The 19,466-nt window shown below is 41.3% G+C and overlaps 1 protein-coding gene across 1 annotated transcript in view; it reads left to right on the top strand.

Moving 5' to 3' along the window:
* Window positions 1-1,285: 1,285 nt before the first annotated feature.
* Window positions 1,286-19,466, top strand: part of ENTREP2 (endosomal transmembrane epsin interactor 2) — an 830,030-nt gene continuing 811,849 nt past the window's right edge. Inside the window, exon 1 of the mRNA XM_078684606.1 lies at window positions 1,286-1,396. Within this exon, the coding sequence (XP_078540732.1) occupies window positions 1,298-1,396 (99 nt within the window). The 5' untranslated portion in view covers window positions 1,286-1,297. The remainder of the gene's footprint in view (window positions 1,397-19,466) is intronic.

The following is a 19,466-nucleotide window of genomic DNA, read 5'->3' as shown; positions in this document are numbered from 1 at the left end:
CTTAGTGCTATTAGATCTGTCCACAGCAGTTGACACGGGATCGCATGACATCTTATTCGCTAAGCTGAAGGAGATTAGAAAACTGGAACGGCACTTGTATGATGTATTATTATCTGCAGGGGATTGTTTAAATATTTCAGTCAGGGAGTGCAGCAGGGATCAGCTTTAAGTTCAACATTTTTTAATATATACATCTGCCCACTGGTGAAACTACATTTTTTGATCTCAGTGTGATGAATTATGCAGCTGACAACCAGCTGATCCTCACAGTAGATCAAGAGGCTGAAAATCACTCGAACCATTTCAACAAAATATGGCTGCAGTATCTGAGTGGTTACATTTCGAACTCACTCAAATTCAACTCATACAAAACTGAAGTACTCTGGGTGAGACTTCCCTGTGTACATGATCTCATACCCTAAGCTTTTTGGCCCAATTTTTGGACCTTAGTGTCATCACCTGCAAAATGGTAAACACTCAACTAGGGATACACCAGGACCCATATCTCTACTTAAGGGTCAAAATAATCACTTTGCATTCACGAGCTTCTTTCTTTTTCTAAAACAGCTGTGGAAGATCCCGCTTCTTCTGACCTGGCTCTCCAGTTGGTGATCCAGGTGACAGTCTTAGGTCACCTGGAATATTGGATCTCCCTCTTCTTAGAATCAGGAGCATTTCTAAAGGGTGACTGGTTTTCATGATGTAGTTGGTGGCATTCACTTTTAAGAGGACTCAGGCCTCAGGTCTTCTGAGGACTTGTGCTTAGTATTTCTGCAAATAGAAGGTTGATCCTGCCTGCATTTTGCATGATTCATGCGTTAGCCTTGGCAGAGTAGTACTTAGGATAGGTTATTGGTCAGCCTCATGATGGTAAGGTAAAATTAATTATATCCTCAGTTTTGAGAGAGGGCTAGTCGATCCCTGAGAGGATATTGATCTCTTAGCTAAAGCTCATTCAGCCTTCAGAAATCCAGGTTCTACCCCATCCTTTTTCTTTTTTTCAGAAAACAATTTTGTGATCCACAAATTATAGTTTGTAAAATGTTGTTTCATTTTATTTGCAAACGTGTAGACTGGCTGAATGCTAATTAAAATACTAAATATTGATGAAATGTAGTACAATACATTGTGCAATTACTATATATACAGTTATTTTTCAGATACTTGTATTCCAACATACAAAAACTGTAACTTTTGGTTTATATCTCCCATAGAAGATGTTTTGTAATATTAATGTGGATGTTCTAGCTGTGATTAACAAATGCTCTGTTCACTTTGATTCCAGATCACATTTTTCATGCTGCTGTCCGCTGTGTGTGTGATGCTGAACCTAGCAGGTTCAATCCTCTCCTGTCAAAACGCACAGCTAGTAAATTCTCTAGAAGGCTGTCAATTGGTAAGTCTAAAGCTAAATATGGCAATACTTTCAATGTGTTGATATTTAGATCTCCAACGGGGCCTCTGTACTTGAGTTGATTCTGTTTCTGTTCTGACTATGTTGATATGGTGTTTTGATCAATAAAATCATGTTGGATATACAGATAACGTCATGGGTTGGTTTTAATCCTAGTGCATTCATTAAAGCGTGAGCCCGGTCTAAGACACTACACTAAGTAGAATAGGTGTTTCCAACTAGACCCCAGAGGAATTTACACTTAGTCGTTACAAATGGCTACCATATAATCCAATTGATGGCATATGGTTCTTTGACTACCAGTGAACTACTGCGACAAACACTCTAGCTGATTTTACTTGATACATGTAACTAGTTGTTTGAGTTTGTCTTGTGGGTTTCAGTTGATGCCTTAATGTATCTAGTCAAATGTCTCTTTCAGTTACTGTAATGGTTTGTTCGCTCGTAGAACTTCCGGAAGCATGGAAATGAGAAGCATCCAGTGCAGCTAAAAACAATATAAAAGGATGCTGAGTGGTACGGTGTGAATAAGCACTCCTTCTTCCCTTGTTGGGGAAAGATCCAAGATATATACGCTGGAGTCTCAGTGTACCCTCTGAGAGAGTCCACAGCGCCTAGGGAGCCACTCAGAGTTGAGGTATGGTATGGCACCCCTTGCCAAAGCACTCCCTTTCCCCTTTTTTGGGAAGGATCCAGTATTGTAGGCCTTGGAGTCTCAGAGACCCCTCTGAGAGAATCCACTGCATAGAGGGAGCCTCTCGCAACAGAGATGGGGAAATGATACCACTTCCCCTGGGATCACAGCTTACTGGACTTTGGACGCAGCTCTGACTCGTCTACCGGTTTGTGTCCCCCTCCCCCTCCTCTTTCCATGCCATGTCTCTCACCCTCTTTCCCTCCTCCATTCTCTGTCTACTTCCCCTGTAATTATCGCCCCCAAGTCTCTCCGCTTGGTTGCTTCTTCCCCTACGTATACGTATATGTCCTTTTTGTTTGTTCTCGACCTTACTTGTCACTATGTTGCCAGGCTCTAATAACTGTAACCTTTGTAACAATGTAACCTGCAATTATGGGCTGATACTCATGTAAAGCGCTCTGATACCTCCGGGTCTAGCCAGCGCTATATAAAACCTTTAAAATAAATAAATAAATATTCATAAATACTTTCATTTCATTTTTAAGTTTGTGATGAGTCAAATTCTGAAGATCTTCCTTGAGGCTTAAGTGCTTGCGTGCATAGCGAAAATTCTACAATAGTTTACCATCCCTTCTTAAAGGAGTAAAACATTCTGTAGCTAATAGATTCCTAAGAGTGTCTTCATTTTAGTGTATCAGATTATTGCACCAATGACGTACAGCTGCCAAATCTCTTATAAAGGTGCTAATTAAACCCATTTCTAGTTGTAATGCCTCAATTGTTGCCATGATATTTAAAGTGCATATAGAATGCACTTTAAATATAATGGCACCACTGGCACTTTATGCATAGGGTGGCCCATCCACCCTATGCATAAAGTGCCAGTAATCTATTTTTTCTGTTTCTATACCGTACACCAGGGTCGGAGGAATTTTCATTTTATAGGCTGTTAAAAGATGGTAAAAATGTCTTTGACCCATTGCTTCATAAAGCGCTTTTACTGCGTTAGCATGGGCTGTCACTCTATCAAATGTGCTATATGCTCGGTATCTGTTAAGTTGGCAGCAAAAAAGAATTCCTAAGTAAGATAGGAGTACGATTTAATGACTTCCAGTGCAATACTACCTAGATGCCAGTTGTATTTAATGGGTGTCCAGCAGCCTCTTGCACAAAACGTCATGATTTTACTTTTATCTATATTCACCTTTAAGAAATGGATTTCTGCATAGGAAAATAAAGAATTTAGACTATTGTGTAATCTTTCTGCAGTCAGGTCTAATATGACAATATTGTCTGCATATAATAAAGTGCCCGAAGGATATGACTCCAATTTAGGAGCATCACCGCCTACCAGGCCAATATTAAATTCTGGCAGTTCAGCGATGTATAATGAAAAAGAAGAGGAGCCAAAATGCATCCTTGTTTTGAGCCACTCCTAGTGTCAATTTTTGATCTAATGCCACACTTGCCTCTTAGCCTGATGTAGTACCATGTGGAAGTATGTAGGTCAATCATAAGCTACAGAAGACCCTCCGGGATTTCCATTGTCCTAAGTTTCCTCCACAAAGTGGGTCTGTCCATACGGTCAAAGGTGGTGAAAAAGTTGATATAGGCTGCATGGATATAATTTGTTTTAAAACATTAACAGCGTCACAGTTCACAATGCTGGTGAAGTTTATAAACAAATTGCAAATGTGTGAAGTTTAAAAATGCAGCTGGAGAAAAAACACCAAATGTACAAAAGTAGATATTAAGATATTGAGAAATTAGGAGCCCAGAATGGACCCTGACTTTAAGGTAAATAACCATCTGAAGTATCAGTCAATAGCTGCACCTCCTGGTCAGTTTCAGGTTTGTGGAGTTGTGAACTGGTGCATTCGTTGCAAGTGTATCCACCGAAGTCGAATGGCTTGTGTATCTCAGAGCCTCAGGCATTGTATGATCTTTGATTTCCTCTACCCTTTGCATCTAGCATATTGCATATTTAGGGTGTGATTATTATGCAGGCAGTTTTCGAAATATGACATTCTTGTGCCCGTCTGTCCTATGGCTGGCCTCTATTACCAGCGTTAGTAAGAGGGTGTGGAAGAGTTACAGCGAAGGGTGCTGCAATGTGCACTTATCCTAATCTTAATTATTCCTGAGGTCATTTCCACATATTGCAGTTTACCGGGACATTCAATCATGTACAATATATTGTTTGAATTGCAATTCATGTGTATATTTTGTTCCCAGGGGGTGGTAAAGCCAAGAATCAGAGTGTTGGTGCCATTTGTCAGTGGGCAAACTGAACACTGTCCGCATGGGTAATAGCCAGTAACCCTCAAAAGGTCCCAAAGTGTATTCTGGCCTGGGACACCTTTTTAAAAGTCTAGTGTGGACTAAGATATCCCTCAAGCTCTTGTTGTTTTTGAATGAAAATAATTCTTATTCGAAGTATAATTGATTCAGTGTTATCAGCACATTATCTAAAGTGCTCCCTGAAACACGTTTGAGCCCATCACAGTTTTTAGGGACCAGGATGAGACCTGATGATGAAGCATGCCACTACTAGAGTGGCTGAGGGTCTAACAAAAAGAACAAGCCTTTCTCTATAGGTGGGTGACTACCAGGGGATAAGAAATCTCTCTAAATGTCAGGCAGGGGATACTTTTGTGTGTTGTGCTATCTAGATGTGAACACATTATTCAGGCTCTCAGATCTTTTCAGAGCCATGTATTTTAGAGTTTAGGAAATGACTTAAAAATTATATGTTCAATAGGTATCCCCGCTTCACAATGCAGTGATTTATCTGTAGAATGTTAATCTTTTTAGGTTCTCGCTACAAACAGCTTCAGCTGTCTATCATAGGTAGTGTTGCATAAAACACGACATTAAGGGGGCATTGGGTCAGCAATTGATCATAACTGGATGGTTTTCTTTTTCATTCCAATTCCCTTCTCAAGATTCAATAGCTTTTAGCTTTCCATCATATTCTAATGTTTTACCATTCCTGCTTTAGCCTCATTTTTGAGGCTCTGCTCAGAAGCCCACAACCAGTGCTTTTTGATGTCAGCATGTTGAATATCAAGTATGCGCATACTTCTATCCATCTCATGTCTCCTTAATCCACAACCAGACATCCCTATCCCATTACCTCACTCTTGCAGGGTCTTGCTTTCTCCCTTGCAGTAGTTTGCTCCTTTTTTCGCTTCCTTGTCCTTTTCTCTCTTTGTGCTGGAGGCAACAACCGGCTCAAATTAATCACTGTATCCAGCTATAGATCAGGATGGGCCGAGCCTTTTAGAATGTCATATGAATCCGAGGTCAATTCTGCAATCTGATATGGCTCAGTTTAAGACAGTTTATCCTGTATATTATGATATTTCGATGTCTCATTCTCAAAATCCCAACAGATTATTATGAAAACTAACAATCTGTTTTCATACCGTTGTCTTAACTTCTTTCATGTGTCGGACGCCCCCCGACTTTGGGTCGACTAGTAATTCTGAAGGTTAATTTCCAAACCTTTGAACAATTTAAAACATGAAATCTGTGTGTTAGCCCTCATTCCAAGTTCTGCACCTCTAAATCGGGAGCAAACTGCACACCCACTAATAACCCAATCCCATTATAAATGCAATTAGCAGAAACTAAATTTACAACCACCATTCCATGGCCTATATAATCAGAACTATGAGTTCATCCCCTGAGACAAACACTAAGGGGTTCATCTAAAGATAACTGCAAAATACATGTGCAAAAACGTCCCAACTCAGATAACATTTTGGGCCATTTAGTAACATAAAAATGACGACTAAAGCAGGCAATTGGTATTTGCTTCTTTTCTAAACACAAACATTTACATTGTTTACATTTCTCTACTATTAGTAATTTCAATGTAAATCACAACGGAACACATTCTGCATCAACTCTAAATCAGCAGTGAATCCAAAAAGGCTGCAAAATACAATACCAACTCATTTTTGCAAAATAGCCAGCACCTAAATTAACCCAAATGACCCTATATATGTGTGCCCTACCATAAAATGTCAAATGGTTGCTAGATGGTCGAAATACAATGGTCTCCTTAACAAACATTAGGTGAAACTAATTAAAACAAACATTGTTAAAGTCAGGCCTCAACTGTGTCATTTATGTGGCAATATTGAATGCTTTATAAATGAATGAGAATGTATGCATGTCTTAGGTTTTACGTGTAATGGCGCAATGCACCAGTACTAGGTTTTGCTTGAAATGGTGCTTGCACCATTTTGACATTACATATTGTTTTCTATGCACACTCCGTTCACATAAAAAGAGGCTTCAGGTGAGCCTTCTTCCACTATTGTCTTGAGACATTGTTAAAACATCAATTAGATCCTCTCACAGTAGCTTTTTATTCTCATGCCTTTCCATCAGCTTATATGCGTCCTTTTACTTTTTATAGAATGCAGTAAGAATTATTCAATATCTGAAAAGCAGGCTTTCATCATTTGATTTAATTTTTGTATCTCATTCATGGGCTGTTTATACAAAATATTTGTATATGTTCTTCCTTTCAGTAGGGTTATTTTAATTCGTTTGTGTATTGGCAGACTGGAAAATAAGTCTCTGCGCAACCTAAATATGTAAAATGCCAATCTTCCTTTTACCTGGCGTGCCATGATGTTACTATTGGCATCCATGCTAAGGCAGGAAAGCTGCAGTTTTTAGTATACAGCAAACAGACGTCCTCCAAGTAGAATACTGCAGGTGCAGGAACACTTAGTTCAGTGCACCATCACTTGAGCTGGGAATCCCAGGTTTTTGTAGCCCCACACAACCCACTGAGTATTTCTGCTGATGTGGTTCTCTGCTTTCTGGGACACTAACAGTACCTTAAAGGGTTCAGGTTAGCAATAGGAATCCAAACGATCATCCATTAATGAGTTAGACTCTCAAGGCTCATTAGAAACTGAAAAAATGCATTTCAACATACTTATTTTAAAATGATTATTTTAAAACTTCTGAATCTAGTTTGGATAATGTTGTTTGGGAAAATCACAGAAGATAAAGTATTTAAGCATTTCATGAACTGTGAAAACAACTGGTACAAATTGAACATCACAATTTTTAGCCCTTCAACCCTCTCTGTACTATTTATAGGCGCTATGCTAGATCTAGCAGATGAATAAATAATAAGCCTATTTCTTGCGTTTCAGAGGTGGCGCGTGTACCTGGAACAACAAGGTTTGTTGTCAGTTTGGAATAGCTTTCCAGCTATTTTGAGCACAAGGACAAGGAGATTGTGTCTGTGTGCGATCACAATCTTGGCACCAGTCAATGAAGGGAAAATGCTTTGCTGACCCTTAGAGAGTCTTCTTGGAGACTTCTTCTGTTAAAGGGGAATCAGGTCCTGTGCCCACTTAGATCCGTGTCTAGGTCTGTGCCCGGGTGAAGATTCTCTCTAATTCAGTAGTCAATACATGGGGTTTATATTGACTTTTAACCTGTACTGGAGGACATTCCATTTAATCCACGCCATAAGTGGTGAACCAGCATGATGAAAATACATCAACTCCTACTACGTGTGTATTTTTAGACTTGTGTCGCATTATCAGTTAGCAAAGTCCTTGTTTAGATGAATTGAAAAAAAGTTCTGTGAAAGATAATGACATGCTGAATGTGGACCCAAGTGCAGATACGCCAATTAAAGTGGAAACTGCAACTAAAAAAGAACCTACAATTAAAATGAAGGAGCCTAAAAGCAAGTGATTAAAGTAAATTAAATAATAACATTATGAAGATGAACGGTCATAGTGTTTATGGCATCCCTGGATTAACTTCTAAACTAATCAATCACTGAATGTATTGTTGCATGTTCTTGGTATCATAAGTTCATGACATTTACAGAATAGAAGCACATGCTATAAATGTCAATCAGTTTTGATTGATGGAATCAAAGTGCATCTATTGTTGAATGTTCAATAACACATGTTTTAAAATGAATTGAAAGGATTCCCTGTATAGGAAGACATGAGTTTACCAATACGATTGCTTGAAAGCTGAAGTTGCACATAGAAATCTAATGTAGTCAGGAGAGCGAATTGAAGCTATGCTGAACAGTCTCCTATAACAGATTAATGACGAAAGAGTGCGGACGGTGGCATATGTGTCATTTGTGACTTACAGTTATAGGGAAAACATACTTTTAATGGTCTCTCTTAAATGCAATTTCGAAAGGGTTGCAAGCCCTTTTTGTGAGTCAGAAAGAATTGCCTATCTTGCGGATCATGCTTCCTAGAGGAAATCATATTCAAGTATCCAACTTAAACATCTAATACAATGTGAATCACCCTTGACTTCAATATAAATAGTGTACATTATGAACACCTCTTTTTGTGTAGTTTATTTTTCCCAAATCACAACTCTGGAATTCCTTTGTAAATAGCGACACAACATCACCTATTTTAAGCTCAATAACAGCAATATTACATGATAAATATTAGACAGTTAAAGAGCTACTTCTCAGATCTTCAATAAATGATGTACATTTGTGACATGCTTTAATGGGGGTAATGAACAATGTAATTTGGAGAAGTAGGGCTGCATAGCTCAAGGTAACTGCCAAATAAGCATTGCCATTAGATTAACCAAAATGAGCTTTCATCTTAAGTCTTCATTGACATTTGCATGTTTTATGAGAAATATTATTTGTTGATCTGACTGTACCTTCCTTTTACCAAAACTTTTTCAGGTAATTTCCATTGATATTGTTTGGTCCATGTCTTTTCCTTTGCAGGAGACTAGAGGAATCTGGATACAGGGTGTGGTCTGCAGCTATGACATTTTCTAGATATCATGTTGCTAGAACAATCAGCACACAGCTTTAGGCCAAACACAGGTGCCCAGCGTTGTGCCCAGAGAAGCACCTGAGCACATCATATGGCCATAAATATTGGGATCGAAGAACATGACATGACCTCTGGCCAAGCCCTGCACAAAGCTCCTGTGCTTTTAGAAGCTTCTGTGTGCGGCCTTTGGTCATGCACAAATTCGGGGTGTATTGTGTTTCCTTGAACAATATTCTGTACCATGACTTCTACCATGACGTCCTGCCCTCATAGCTGGTCTGTGTACTCATGGCTCTTTTTGCTTTGTATTTGTGGACCAGATTCTGAAGCATGGATACTGATTGTTTTTTATTTGCATGTCAGAGCAAGGATATATGTGCTTCTGAACAATAGCATCTTAATCAGTTTAACATTTCATACCGCATACTGGTCTAACTTGCATTATGTATATCACATTTACATGATTATGGAACATAGGTAATTTACACTGTCAATTGTGGTAGGTCCTGATGACGAATGCTATGTGTGGGAGGGTATACTCAGACGTGAGTCCCTTGCTCATTGCACCATCAGGATTCAAGCAAGCCGGGCCGAAGAAGGCTGTGATGCCAGAAACCGGTCCCCGGAAGCTTGTTTCCTTCCCAGTATAAGAATTGGCTTGGTAGTTTGGTTTGTCCTGTTCCCATCATGCACTGGGACAGGAACAGACTAATTTGCATATAGCCAGGTTCTGAGCTGGGATGGTGCAGTGAGCTAAAAAACGGTGATGGATTAAAACCATGATCTATTGACTTGGTAAGAGTATTCTGCATCATTCAGAAACTCTGTCCATCCCACCCCCTTTTCCAAAATCTGTTTTATCCACACTATGTGTGGGAGGGTATACTCAGACGTGAGTCCCTTGCTCATTGCACCATCAGGATTCAAGCGAGCCGGGCCGAAGAAGGCTGTGATGCCAGAAACCGGTCCCCGGAAGCTTGTTTCCTTCCCAGTATAAGAATTGGCTTGGTAGTTTGGTTTGCCCTGTTCCCATCATGCACTAGGACAGGAACAGAATAATTTGCATATAGCCAGGTTCTGAGCTGGGATGGTGCAGTGAGCTAAAAAACGGTGATGGATTAAAACCATGATCTATTGACTGGGTAAGAGTATTCTGCATCATTCAGAAACTCTGTCCATCGCCACCCCCCTTTTCCAAAATCGAATGCTTGCTTATATACATATACAATATGAAGTTTGTATACACAGAACATTACATTTTTTTAACCTTTTTATAGAATTGTAAAAACACAGGGTTAATCTTACATATAACACTACCCTACACACCCAGACATTGCCAGAGACCGATAGACTCACATACACACACACTTACACACACATGCATGTACACACAGACACACACATACCATAAGTGTAAATGGTGTGTAGCTCCACCACATTTCTGAGCATAAGGGAGAGAGAGCAGTGTCCAGAGTGTTGTTTTTGTTGAGGTTCTCGCAGTAATACTTTTTGTCAGGTGTTTATTTTTTTGCTCAGTTGATGCTTGTGTTCTTATTCTTCTAATTTCGTATTTATACAAAGCTTATACCTGGTGCGTCGGATCTGTGCCTTAAATATGGCTATCAAGTTACTACAGGGAATTAAGTAAAATGTCTTGAAAATATATTATGAGCATGATCAGATTATTGCCACTCTTCAACAATATACTTCATGGAATAGCTGTTGAGAATGACCCAAGTATGTATATCTGTGAGTATCTCCACCCTGCAGTTATCGCTGGTGCAGGATCGGATATATAACAACGACCCTGCCACAGTGGTAATGTTGAGGGGAAAAGGGAGTGGTGGCGATGCTCATTCTTTTGAAATGAGAGTTGGCTTTTTGTGGTGTGGAGCACATGGTCATAAAGGTCTTTTAGGCCCTTGGGTAGTGATAGAGAGGTGCCACAAACTGGAAAGGTCTGGCCTTTAGGGGTTTGGATGTTAGTTCCTTGTGAAAAAACACTGGGGCATCTTATTAACTGCTTCTTTTTCTGGATATAACATAGGACAGATAATGGTAACACTTTAGTTTCTTGCAAAACTCTCTCAAGTCAAATGAAATAGAGGCTATTCAGTCTGCATGGAGGCAGTGATGGACTAGATAAGAATAAACAATCTGCAGTGCAACACATATAAAACAGAAGTTTTTGTAATTGGTCCAGATCCTGCTCCCGGCTGGAAAGGAAGCTGTCAGCACCCCTCCCACAGCTATAGCTAGGAGCCAGGGCATTCAATTTAATTGTCAACTTTCTTTAAAGCTCATGTCTTCTCTGTGATCAGAGCCTATTTTGAGATAATGCAAGCTTTAAAAAAGTTCTGGGTCTACCTACATGGGAGGCTCAGAGATCTGCAGTTCAGGCCCTGGTTACTTTTTGGCTGGACTACACTAATGTGCTTTATCTTGGCCTTCCTTTCTTCTCCAGTATTTGCCAATTGTACAAAACATGGCTGCTCACCTTTTTAAACTCTCATAACACATAACAGGCCTTCATCTCAGCATACCTGGCAGAGCTACACAGGTTGTGAGTCAGGAACAGAATTCAGTTCGAGACTTTGGTATTGGTCCATCAGGCTTTTTATAGACGTGGTCCACAATATCTCACTTCCAGTGGGTGAACAGAGGAGGTTGATCCTCCTTTATGGGCAGCGCAAGCCTGGAATGGTTTACCATTTAAGCTCGGGGCTATGCAGAACAAACTAAGTTCACAGAAAATGTTAAAAACCTCTGAGATGTTTATCTGCTGTTTAGCACCAGAACACTCTGTGAGTATCTGTGTGCTTTATAGCTTTAGTCTAGTCATTCATTCATACATCATTCATAATTCATGATGAGGGAGATTGAGGAATCAAAGATTTGAGGTTTACAAGTCCCTGGTGCAGGCTCCAATTACAATCAGAGGAGACACTTCTGCTTACTTCGAGGGGTCCCTGTATGCCGAAGCTTTCGCCCTTGCAGCTGACTAGCATCTCCATGTGGGGTGTCCAGTTCACGACCAAGGCAAGATCCTACACTCTTACTCACCAGGTACAGGGGTTAGATTATCCAGGAGGGGGTTTCTTGGGAGACCTTACATTTACACCCTATGCACGTAGGTTAGGGGATTGCATCGTAGGAGTAAGTAAGTAAGTACATTTTTATTTGCATAGTTAATAAAAACCATTTCAATACAAAAACATCAAGATTAAAAACAATTCTGCGTACAATGTTAACAAAAATATTTCATAATGTAAATCTTTTATCTTTTTTAAATCATTTCTGTAAATTAATAATTTAAGCACCCACAAATAGAAATGCTGTTATGTTAGGATACTATCTTGTAATAAATTATGAATCTGGTTGCAGTTCAGCTGTGGGTCACTAGGTGCCAAGCAGGCAAGAACTGCTTGTTTTCGTGAACGTAACCCACGTTGATTAAAATGGTATTTTAACAAACGCGTTTGTTCTTCCAAGATTTCATTACAGGAACATAACAGATGCTGCAGATCTTCTTGCGCTGAGCCGCATAGCCAGCAGGAGGCGCCCGCCTTATCCTTTAGCCAATGCGGAAAATACTGAATACAGGGTAGCAGGCCTAGTCTGTACTTCAGGAACTTCATTTTAGTAGTTTTGGCATAACCCAAGTCGAGGTAGTTCTCTGGCAACATTTTTGTTCAATTCACTATTTATAGCTCTCTATAACTTTCACCTGATTCTGTCTATTGACCATTGCAGCACATATATTCTATACAAGAATCACTTTGATTCAATAAATATTGAAAAAACGTCCCTTCATGTATTCTTTGTATTTCTCTGAGCACAAGTGAACACGAGTGACTAAGCGAAAAGTCCTAGATCTGTCACCACTATTCCTGAGGGGCTGGATTGTCATGTTCAGTAGTTGCCAGAACTGTTCGCTCCCTGCCCAGATTTAGGGAGTCAACTTTGGCACTGTAAGCTAGCTGGTCCAAAGGACAACATATCCTGCGGGGGTGCACAGATTCAGTCTGGCACCATACCTATGTTTATGTCGACCAAAAAAGCTCTGTTCCTACTGATTAGTGGAAACTTCATGACAGGTCGACATACTGTCAACCTGATGGTAAACGTGTAGCCTTCAGTTGTAAATGAGAATGCATAGGTGAGCAGCACCAGGCTTAAAATCCCATCTCAACTTTGTCGTTGGCTCAGCTCTGAGCTAGGCAGTTTTTCCTTTTTAGACGTGTTCTTGCAAGCTGTCACCAATATGACATTTCATGTGGTGTGTCAAAGCAAAGTAACAAACACATGGATCAAATTGAGCAAAAATCCTGGCACGGAAAGTGTTTTAATAATAATTTGCAATTGATTATTCTTATGGTCTTCTCTTCACAGAACTGAATCTCAACTCCCCTTACCACAATATTTATATATCTTACAGCTCAGTGGTTGAAATATTTGCTCATCATCAAACTCTTCCAGATGTAACAACTGACAAGTCTGTAGAAAATACAAACAATATTCACCAATGCCTCTTGGGCATTTGGTACCTGCATTCGCATCTGCCGTTGCCCCCGGTGACACTGGAGCTGCATATGTGGAATGAGTCTCTCTGGAAACCTGTTGCAGTATTTGATAGAAGAGTGATAATGGCTCATACTCCCTGCCCCTCCCACCCAAACTGAAGGTACTAGAGCAGACACAGAAGAAAGAATGTGTGGTACTTTCACTGCAAGTTGTCTGCCGTACCCTAGTCCTCCTAAGGAAGCTTCACCAAAGCGTAAACCTACCCACTGTGGCATGGGTGATCCTGGCTCTGCACTTGGCTGTTGTGCTGGCGCTACAGCGTGTTTAGTCCCACAAAACCACAATCCTCCATTATCAACCGGTAGGCAGGTGGCACAACCTAAAAATGATGCCACCTTACCATTTCTCTCAGTGCTACTGTGCACACACACAAATAAACATATTTTGGCAAAGCTGCTGGCGCTCCATAATACTATAAATGCTGACATCAGCCCACATCGTTGAGAATGCAGGAGCTCAGTTTTGAACAGAGAGTGTGGTACTTGAGTTCCCAGAGTTTCTGTAAGAACTCCACCTCCTGTAGCATGGTGGAGTCTTTTTTTGTGCATGTGGCTCGCCAACGTTAAGCTGGCTAGCGAGAAAAATGAGTGCTAAACCACCTCCCGGTGAGATTTCTCAATGTAGGCAGTCAAGGCAGGTCACTACCGCTCACGTTGAAAAAGCTCGCTCGTGTTGAGAAAGCTCCTGCTTAAGTAGAAAATCTACTCAAGCGGCAGAAAGATGCAGCACCCTCTGATGTTGAGCGTAGTGCAGTTTGCGCAAAATTTCCTGCACAGGACAAGCTCCCAGCACCACAAATCAGCACAAGCAGTGCAACGTTCTAAATTCTGCTGCTCACGGAACTCTGCGGATTCTTGTAGAGTTTTTTGGTAACTTCGAGGAATTCAGCTGAGTGAAACTCTGCAAGTTTTTGTTAGGTCAGAGTGCCACAAAGCTCACTTCAGCTGCCTTTACTCCAATCAGTTAGGTATAATTAAATAGATGAACCACACCAATTCAGCAGCACCGTCTCAATGGATTCAGCAAGTCTGTGCTTGTGTTTGAGATGATTTATATTTGCTTTAATACCACTAGTGCACGATAAACATGGGCCAATATTCAACATTTCCCTTCAGCATATAAACTTTTATGCTAGGTTGTGGCCTAAACACATTTGCTGGAACATATTATATGTGTTCAGGTACATTACAAGTAACCAAAATGGAATCCACTAAGGAGGTGGTGGTGGTCCCTACAGTGGTGGGGAGCACACTGTGTTGTTTAAATACCCCTCACATACCAACAGGCCCCTTGGTGTCATGCTTCATCATTGGGGTCTTTGCACCCCTCTACGGGATGCGGCGTGCTACAACCGACGACTACGTGGGAGCACTTACTGTGTACTATGTGTGAATTTGTGTGGGGTATTATATGTGAGTGGTGGAGTGGTGAAGGTGAAAGTAAAAAATAGCTGGCTCGCGGGAGAAAAAAAGTCTTTAATTAAGCCCCTGGCTGGTATTATTAAAAAGGTGCAGTGTGAGGTTAATAATGTGAAATTATTATTAAAAAGGTGCAGTGTGAGGTTAATAATGTGAAATTATGTGCATTAACCTCTGTAGTGCATCGACATGAACATGTTTCGGAGTGCAAAACTCCTTCTTCAGGACAGGAAATGCACAAAATTCCCCACCTTACTCACATGGATGTATATATGAAAGTGTATTATACAAAAAACCGTGAACTATAGGTGTGTATGTACCTAAAATGTAGTTCAACCCGTAGTCTCTGCCCCCAATTGGCGGTTTTTTAGGACCTGGAGGGAGAGAAGTACAAAATCAATACCTTTCTCTATATGCATTAGTAATTGTCATGTAGGTATCAGTGACCCTGAGGACAAAGAGTGTGCATATATATATATATATACATATAAAGGGTTGCAGATATCCTCCAAAGATCTTGCACCCTATGGAAAAAAGTAGCGAAAAAAGGACAAAGACACACATGTAAGCACAAACATAACACACTTGTTTGGATATTCATTGTTTCAAAAAGAGTTCCTTCATGTTAGGGGATAAAAACACAAAATACTGCAGAGATTGTCTTACTTAGTGTTTAGGGTTACAATGCCTCATGAGCTCTTAGCGCTTTTTGGGGGGGTTCCATCATGCTAGGATCAGCGATCTGTGGGCATGAGAAAACCTTGTTTTAGGATTCACTACTTATATCCATTGGTAACCCTGCTTTCAGCGTGGTTGGGTTGTAACTCACGGTTTTACAGGAGACGATCTGCCTTCTTCCCCTCAGCGCTGCTCCGACGATAGTGCCGATGAGGGGAGGGCGCGTAGTATTTATACCCTGTTAAGATAATTGCCAATTAGCGGGCAAAATACCAGCGGATGTACGCCCAAACATGGGCTGGTTTTGAGGTGAATCATGGCTCCCGGTTCCGCGCTAAGGAGTGTTGTCTTCTGCTCCGCGCATGTTTAGATCGTGTGGTTATCAACGCGCATGCGCCGTGGTCGAAGACTGTGATCACACGCATGCGTTGGTCGGTAACGGGCCGATTCATGAGCTGTATTGTTAGAGATGGATAACGCATTTGGGTTTTCGGGGGGGTTTTTACTGATAGGCTCAATGTTTGGGATCAGCCTGTGTTAAATAGGCGAGGAGTGGAAAAAAGAGTGCCTATATTTATGCAGAAATTAAGCGTTTAGTGTTTATTAAAACACTTCTTAAAACATAGTTGAGGACCTAGTATCAGTATCAAAGGTGTCAAATAGGCAGGGAGTGAAAAAAGGGATGCCCATATTTTAAGCGCTTAGTTGTTATTGAAACACTTATTCGGACACAGTTATAGACCTGATATCAGTATCAAAGGTGGAGGAACCAGTTGGTCCGATAAAGTGGGGTTAGAGTGGGTTTTTAGAGCGATATGTGCCTCTTGGAAGTTGTATTTTCATCGTAGTTGCCCCCAGGGTATGGCATCGTTGAGGCCATCTGTGTTAGTGCCCAGGCGAACAACCCATCTTTGTTCCTTTTCAAAGAGGCCTGTTTCAGAGGGTAGCTGTTCAATAACAGTCCAAAGTAGCTCATTAACGCAGTGTTGTCTCTCCAGATAATGTGCTGCCATCTTTGTAGTTGATTTTTTACATCTCACATTACTCTTATGTTCGTTTAACCTCACCTTCACGGCTCTGGTTGTCATGCCCACGTACTCTAGGCCACAGGGACAAGTGATTGAGTACACCACGTTCTTACTATTCAATTTGTGAAATTGCGCTGTTGCCACTTACTCCCATTTCTGAAGGTGAGAGACAAACATTTCTTCGTTAAGTGGCAGCTGCTGCAGTTACCACAGGGATGGTGTCCTTGTGTCCCCTGTAGCCTGGGTTGTTGGTTTTGTGTCTTAGGTGGCCTTGTATGTACTAGGATGTCCTTGAGATTCTTACCTCTCTTGTGGGCAAAAATAGGTTTTTCTAGGTTTAGGGTTCCACTGGTTAGTATCCTCCAATGTCTGTTTATCATTTTTGACACTCTGTTCGAGTGTGTGCTGTATGTGGTGACACATACTGGTCTTGCTTTTGTGTTGTCTTTTGGAACCTTATCATCCAAAAGGGCCTCACGATTATTGTTCCGTGCCCTCTTCATTGCAGAGTCTATTACTTTGTCGGGGTAGTGTCTATTTTGCAGTTTCTTTTTGAGGTCCAGGGCCTGTGCTTTATATTTGCTTATGTCGCTGCAGTTGTGGCGTAGGCGGAGAAATTGCCCATAAGGCAGTTTCTCTCTGAGGTGGCGTGGGTGAAAACTGTCAAAACGTAATAAACAGTTTCTTGCAATAGGTTTGAAATGAGTCTCTGTTTTCAAGCACCCTGAGTCATGATAAATGTTGAGGTCTAGAAAGGCCATGGATTTGTTAGACATTGAATGAGTGAATTTCAAGTATGTGTTTTGATCGTTTAGCCATACCAGAAAGTCCATGACTGATTGGCTGTTACCTTCCAAGATAACTAAACGTTGTCTATGTATCTCTTCCACGTTTGGATATTATTCCTGAAAGGGTTGTCTGGGGTAAGGATCTTAGTGGTCTCAAGGTGGTGCACATACAGGCCTGCTAGGCTCGGCGCGAAAGTGCTGCCCATACTGGTACCGTGGCATTGTAGATACAGTGTGCCCTCGTACTCAAAGAAGTTCTTTGTCAAAGCCGTTGAGATGCACTCCATCACCACCCCTTGTGGGGTTTGGTATTTCCATGGGGTTGAATGTAGTACCTCCTCTATGATGAGGAGAGTCTCGTCATGTGGCAGACTAGTGTAGAGACTCTCCACATCCAAACTCAGTAATATCTGCGAGTCTGGGTCAAATGGGAGGTCCCTCAACAGTTGGAGGACAGCTTTGGTATCCTTCAAGTAGGTGTCGGTGGCCTGGACTAATGGTCTCAGAAAGGCGTCGGCAAACTTAGACAAAGGTTCCAGGATAGATGATATACCTGATACTATAGGTCTTCCAGGTGGTTGAGTCAGGCTTTTATGTATTTTTGGTATGCTATAAAAGTAGGGGGTACGTTGTTTTTTTTGCGTTAGGAATTCCCCTTCTTTTTTTGTGAGCCAATCATGCGTTAATGCTTCCTCAACCATGGCTCATATTCTGATCCTCAATTCTTCAGTGGGATCATTCGGTAGGATTCGGTAGTTCCTCCTGTCTGACAAAAGTCTTCTGCACTCTTGATCATATGCAGTTGTAGTTTGTAACACCACTGCTCCCCCTTTGTCTGCTGGTTTAATCGTCAGGTCCCTATTCTGTGAGAGTTCTTTTACTGCTTCACTCTCCTGCTTGCTCATGTTCTGGAAGGTCTGGTGATTGCTGGTGTCTATTTTACTTAATTCCACCATCAGGGCTTTTTCAAATGCCAGAACCTCGACTGGAAGGGCATGGTCAGGAGGTGTAAATGAGGACTTGGGTCTCAAGCCTGTGTCTGAAGTGTCGGGGATGACCTCTTTATTGAAAAAGAAGGCTTTTAGTTTGATACTCCTGATGAAGTGTTGGACTTCAGTATGTAGGCGGAAAATATCTAGGGCTAGATGTAGGTAATCAGATTTTACCGATTCTTAAATACCGAATTTTACCGATTCGGTATTTAAAAATCGGTAATTGAGATGTAGATGAAAAATCGTTATTTTTTACCAAATCGGTATCTGAGTTTCGGGAAATACCGAATCGGTATTTACCGATCGGTATTTCCAATGCATTCCTATGGGCCAAAAGGCCCATAGGAATGCATTGGAAATACCGATCGGTAAATACCGATCGGTAAATACCGATTCGGTAAATACCGATCGGTATTTTCCGAATCGGACAGCAAACAAAAGTGAAACTTAACACAACAGCCAATCAGGTGCAACCACCCTCCCCCTTCCTGCCAGGAAGTGGCTACACAGGCAGCTGCAACTAATTAGAAGGTTCTGGAAAGGCAGTTGGAGCAGAGAGACTGGGAGCAGCAGCAGCAGCAGACAGAGCTTGTGATTTTTGAAAACTTTAACATGGAAAGCAGCAGGGACACTGAGCAGGCTGAAAGGAAAAGAAAGCTTAAATTCAGTAGTACTGAGCTACAGGTCCTTGTTGAGGAGGTGGTAAAGGTACACCACAGACTTTTTGGAAAGCAGTCCCTCACTGTGCCAGAATCAACAAAAAGGAAAACATGGCTGGAAATCTTAGATAAAGTTAATGCAGGGGGAGTGACCACCAGAGTCACTGAAGATTTAAAGAAGAGGTTCTATGACCTAAGGAGCCTCACAAAGAAAAAATTGGCTGACCGCCACAAACAGTCACAGAAAACAGGTGGAGGAAAGAACACTGCACCCCCCCTCACCGACCTGGAGGAGCTGGTAGCCACAACCCTGGAGGCTGAAAGTGTCCATGGACTGGGAGAAGTGGACAGCTCGGCAAAATCTGCAAAACAAAAAGGTAAGATGCATGCACAGCAATCCCCCTCCCACCCCCATCCATCCCTCACCCCTTGCAGCTAAGTTACCCCAGTCCC

This window comes from Lissotriton helveticus, chromosome 3_2, assembly GCF_964261635.1.
Source record: "Lissotriton helveticus chromosome 3_2, aLisHel1.1, whole genome shotgun sequence".
Classification (NCBI taxonomy): Eukaryota; Metazoa; Chordata; class Amphibia; order Caudata; family Salamandridae; genus Lissotriton; species Lissotriton helveticus.
The sequence above is the reverse complement of the archived record's forward strand: the minus strand, read 5'-3'. Positions and strand labels throughout refer to the sequence as shown.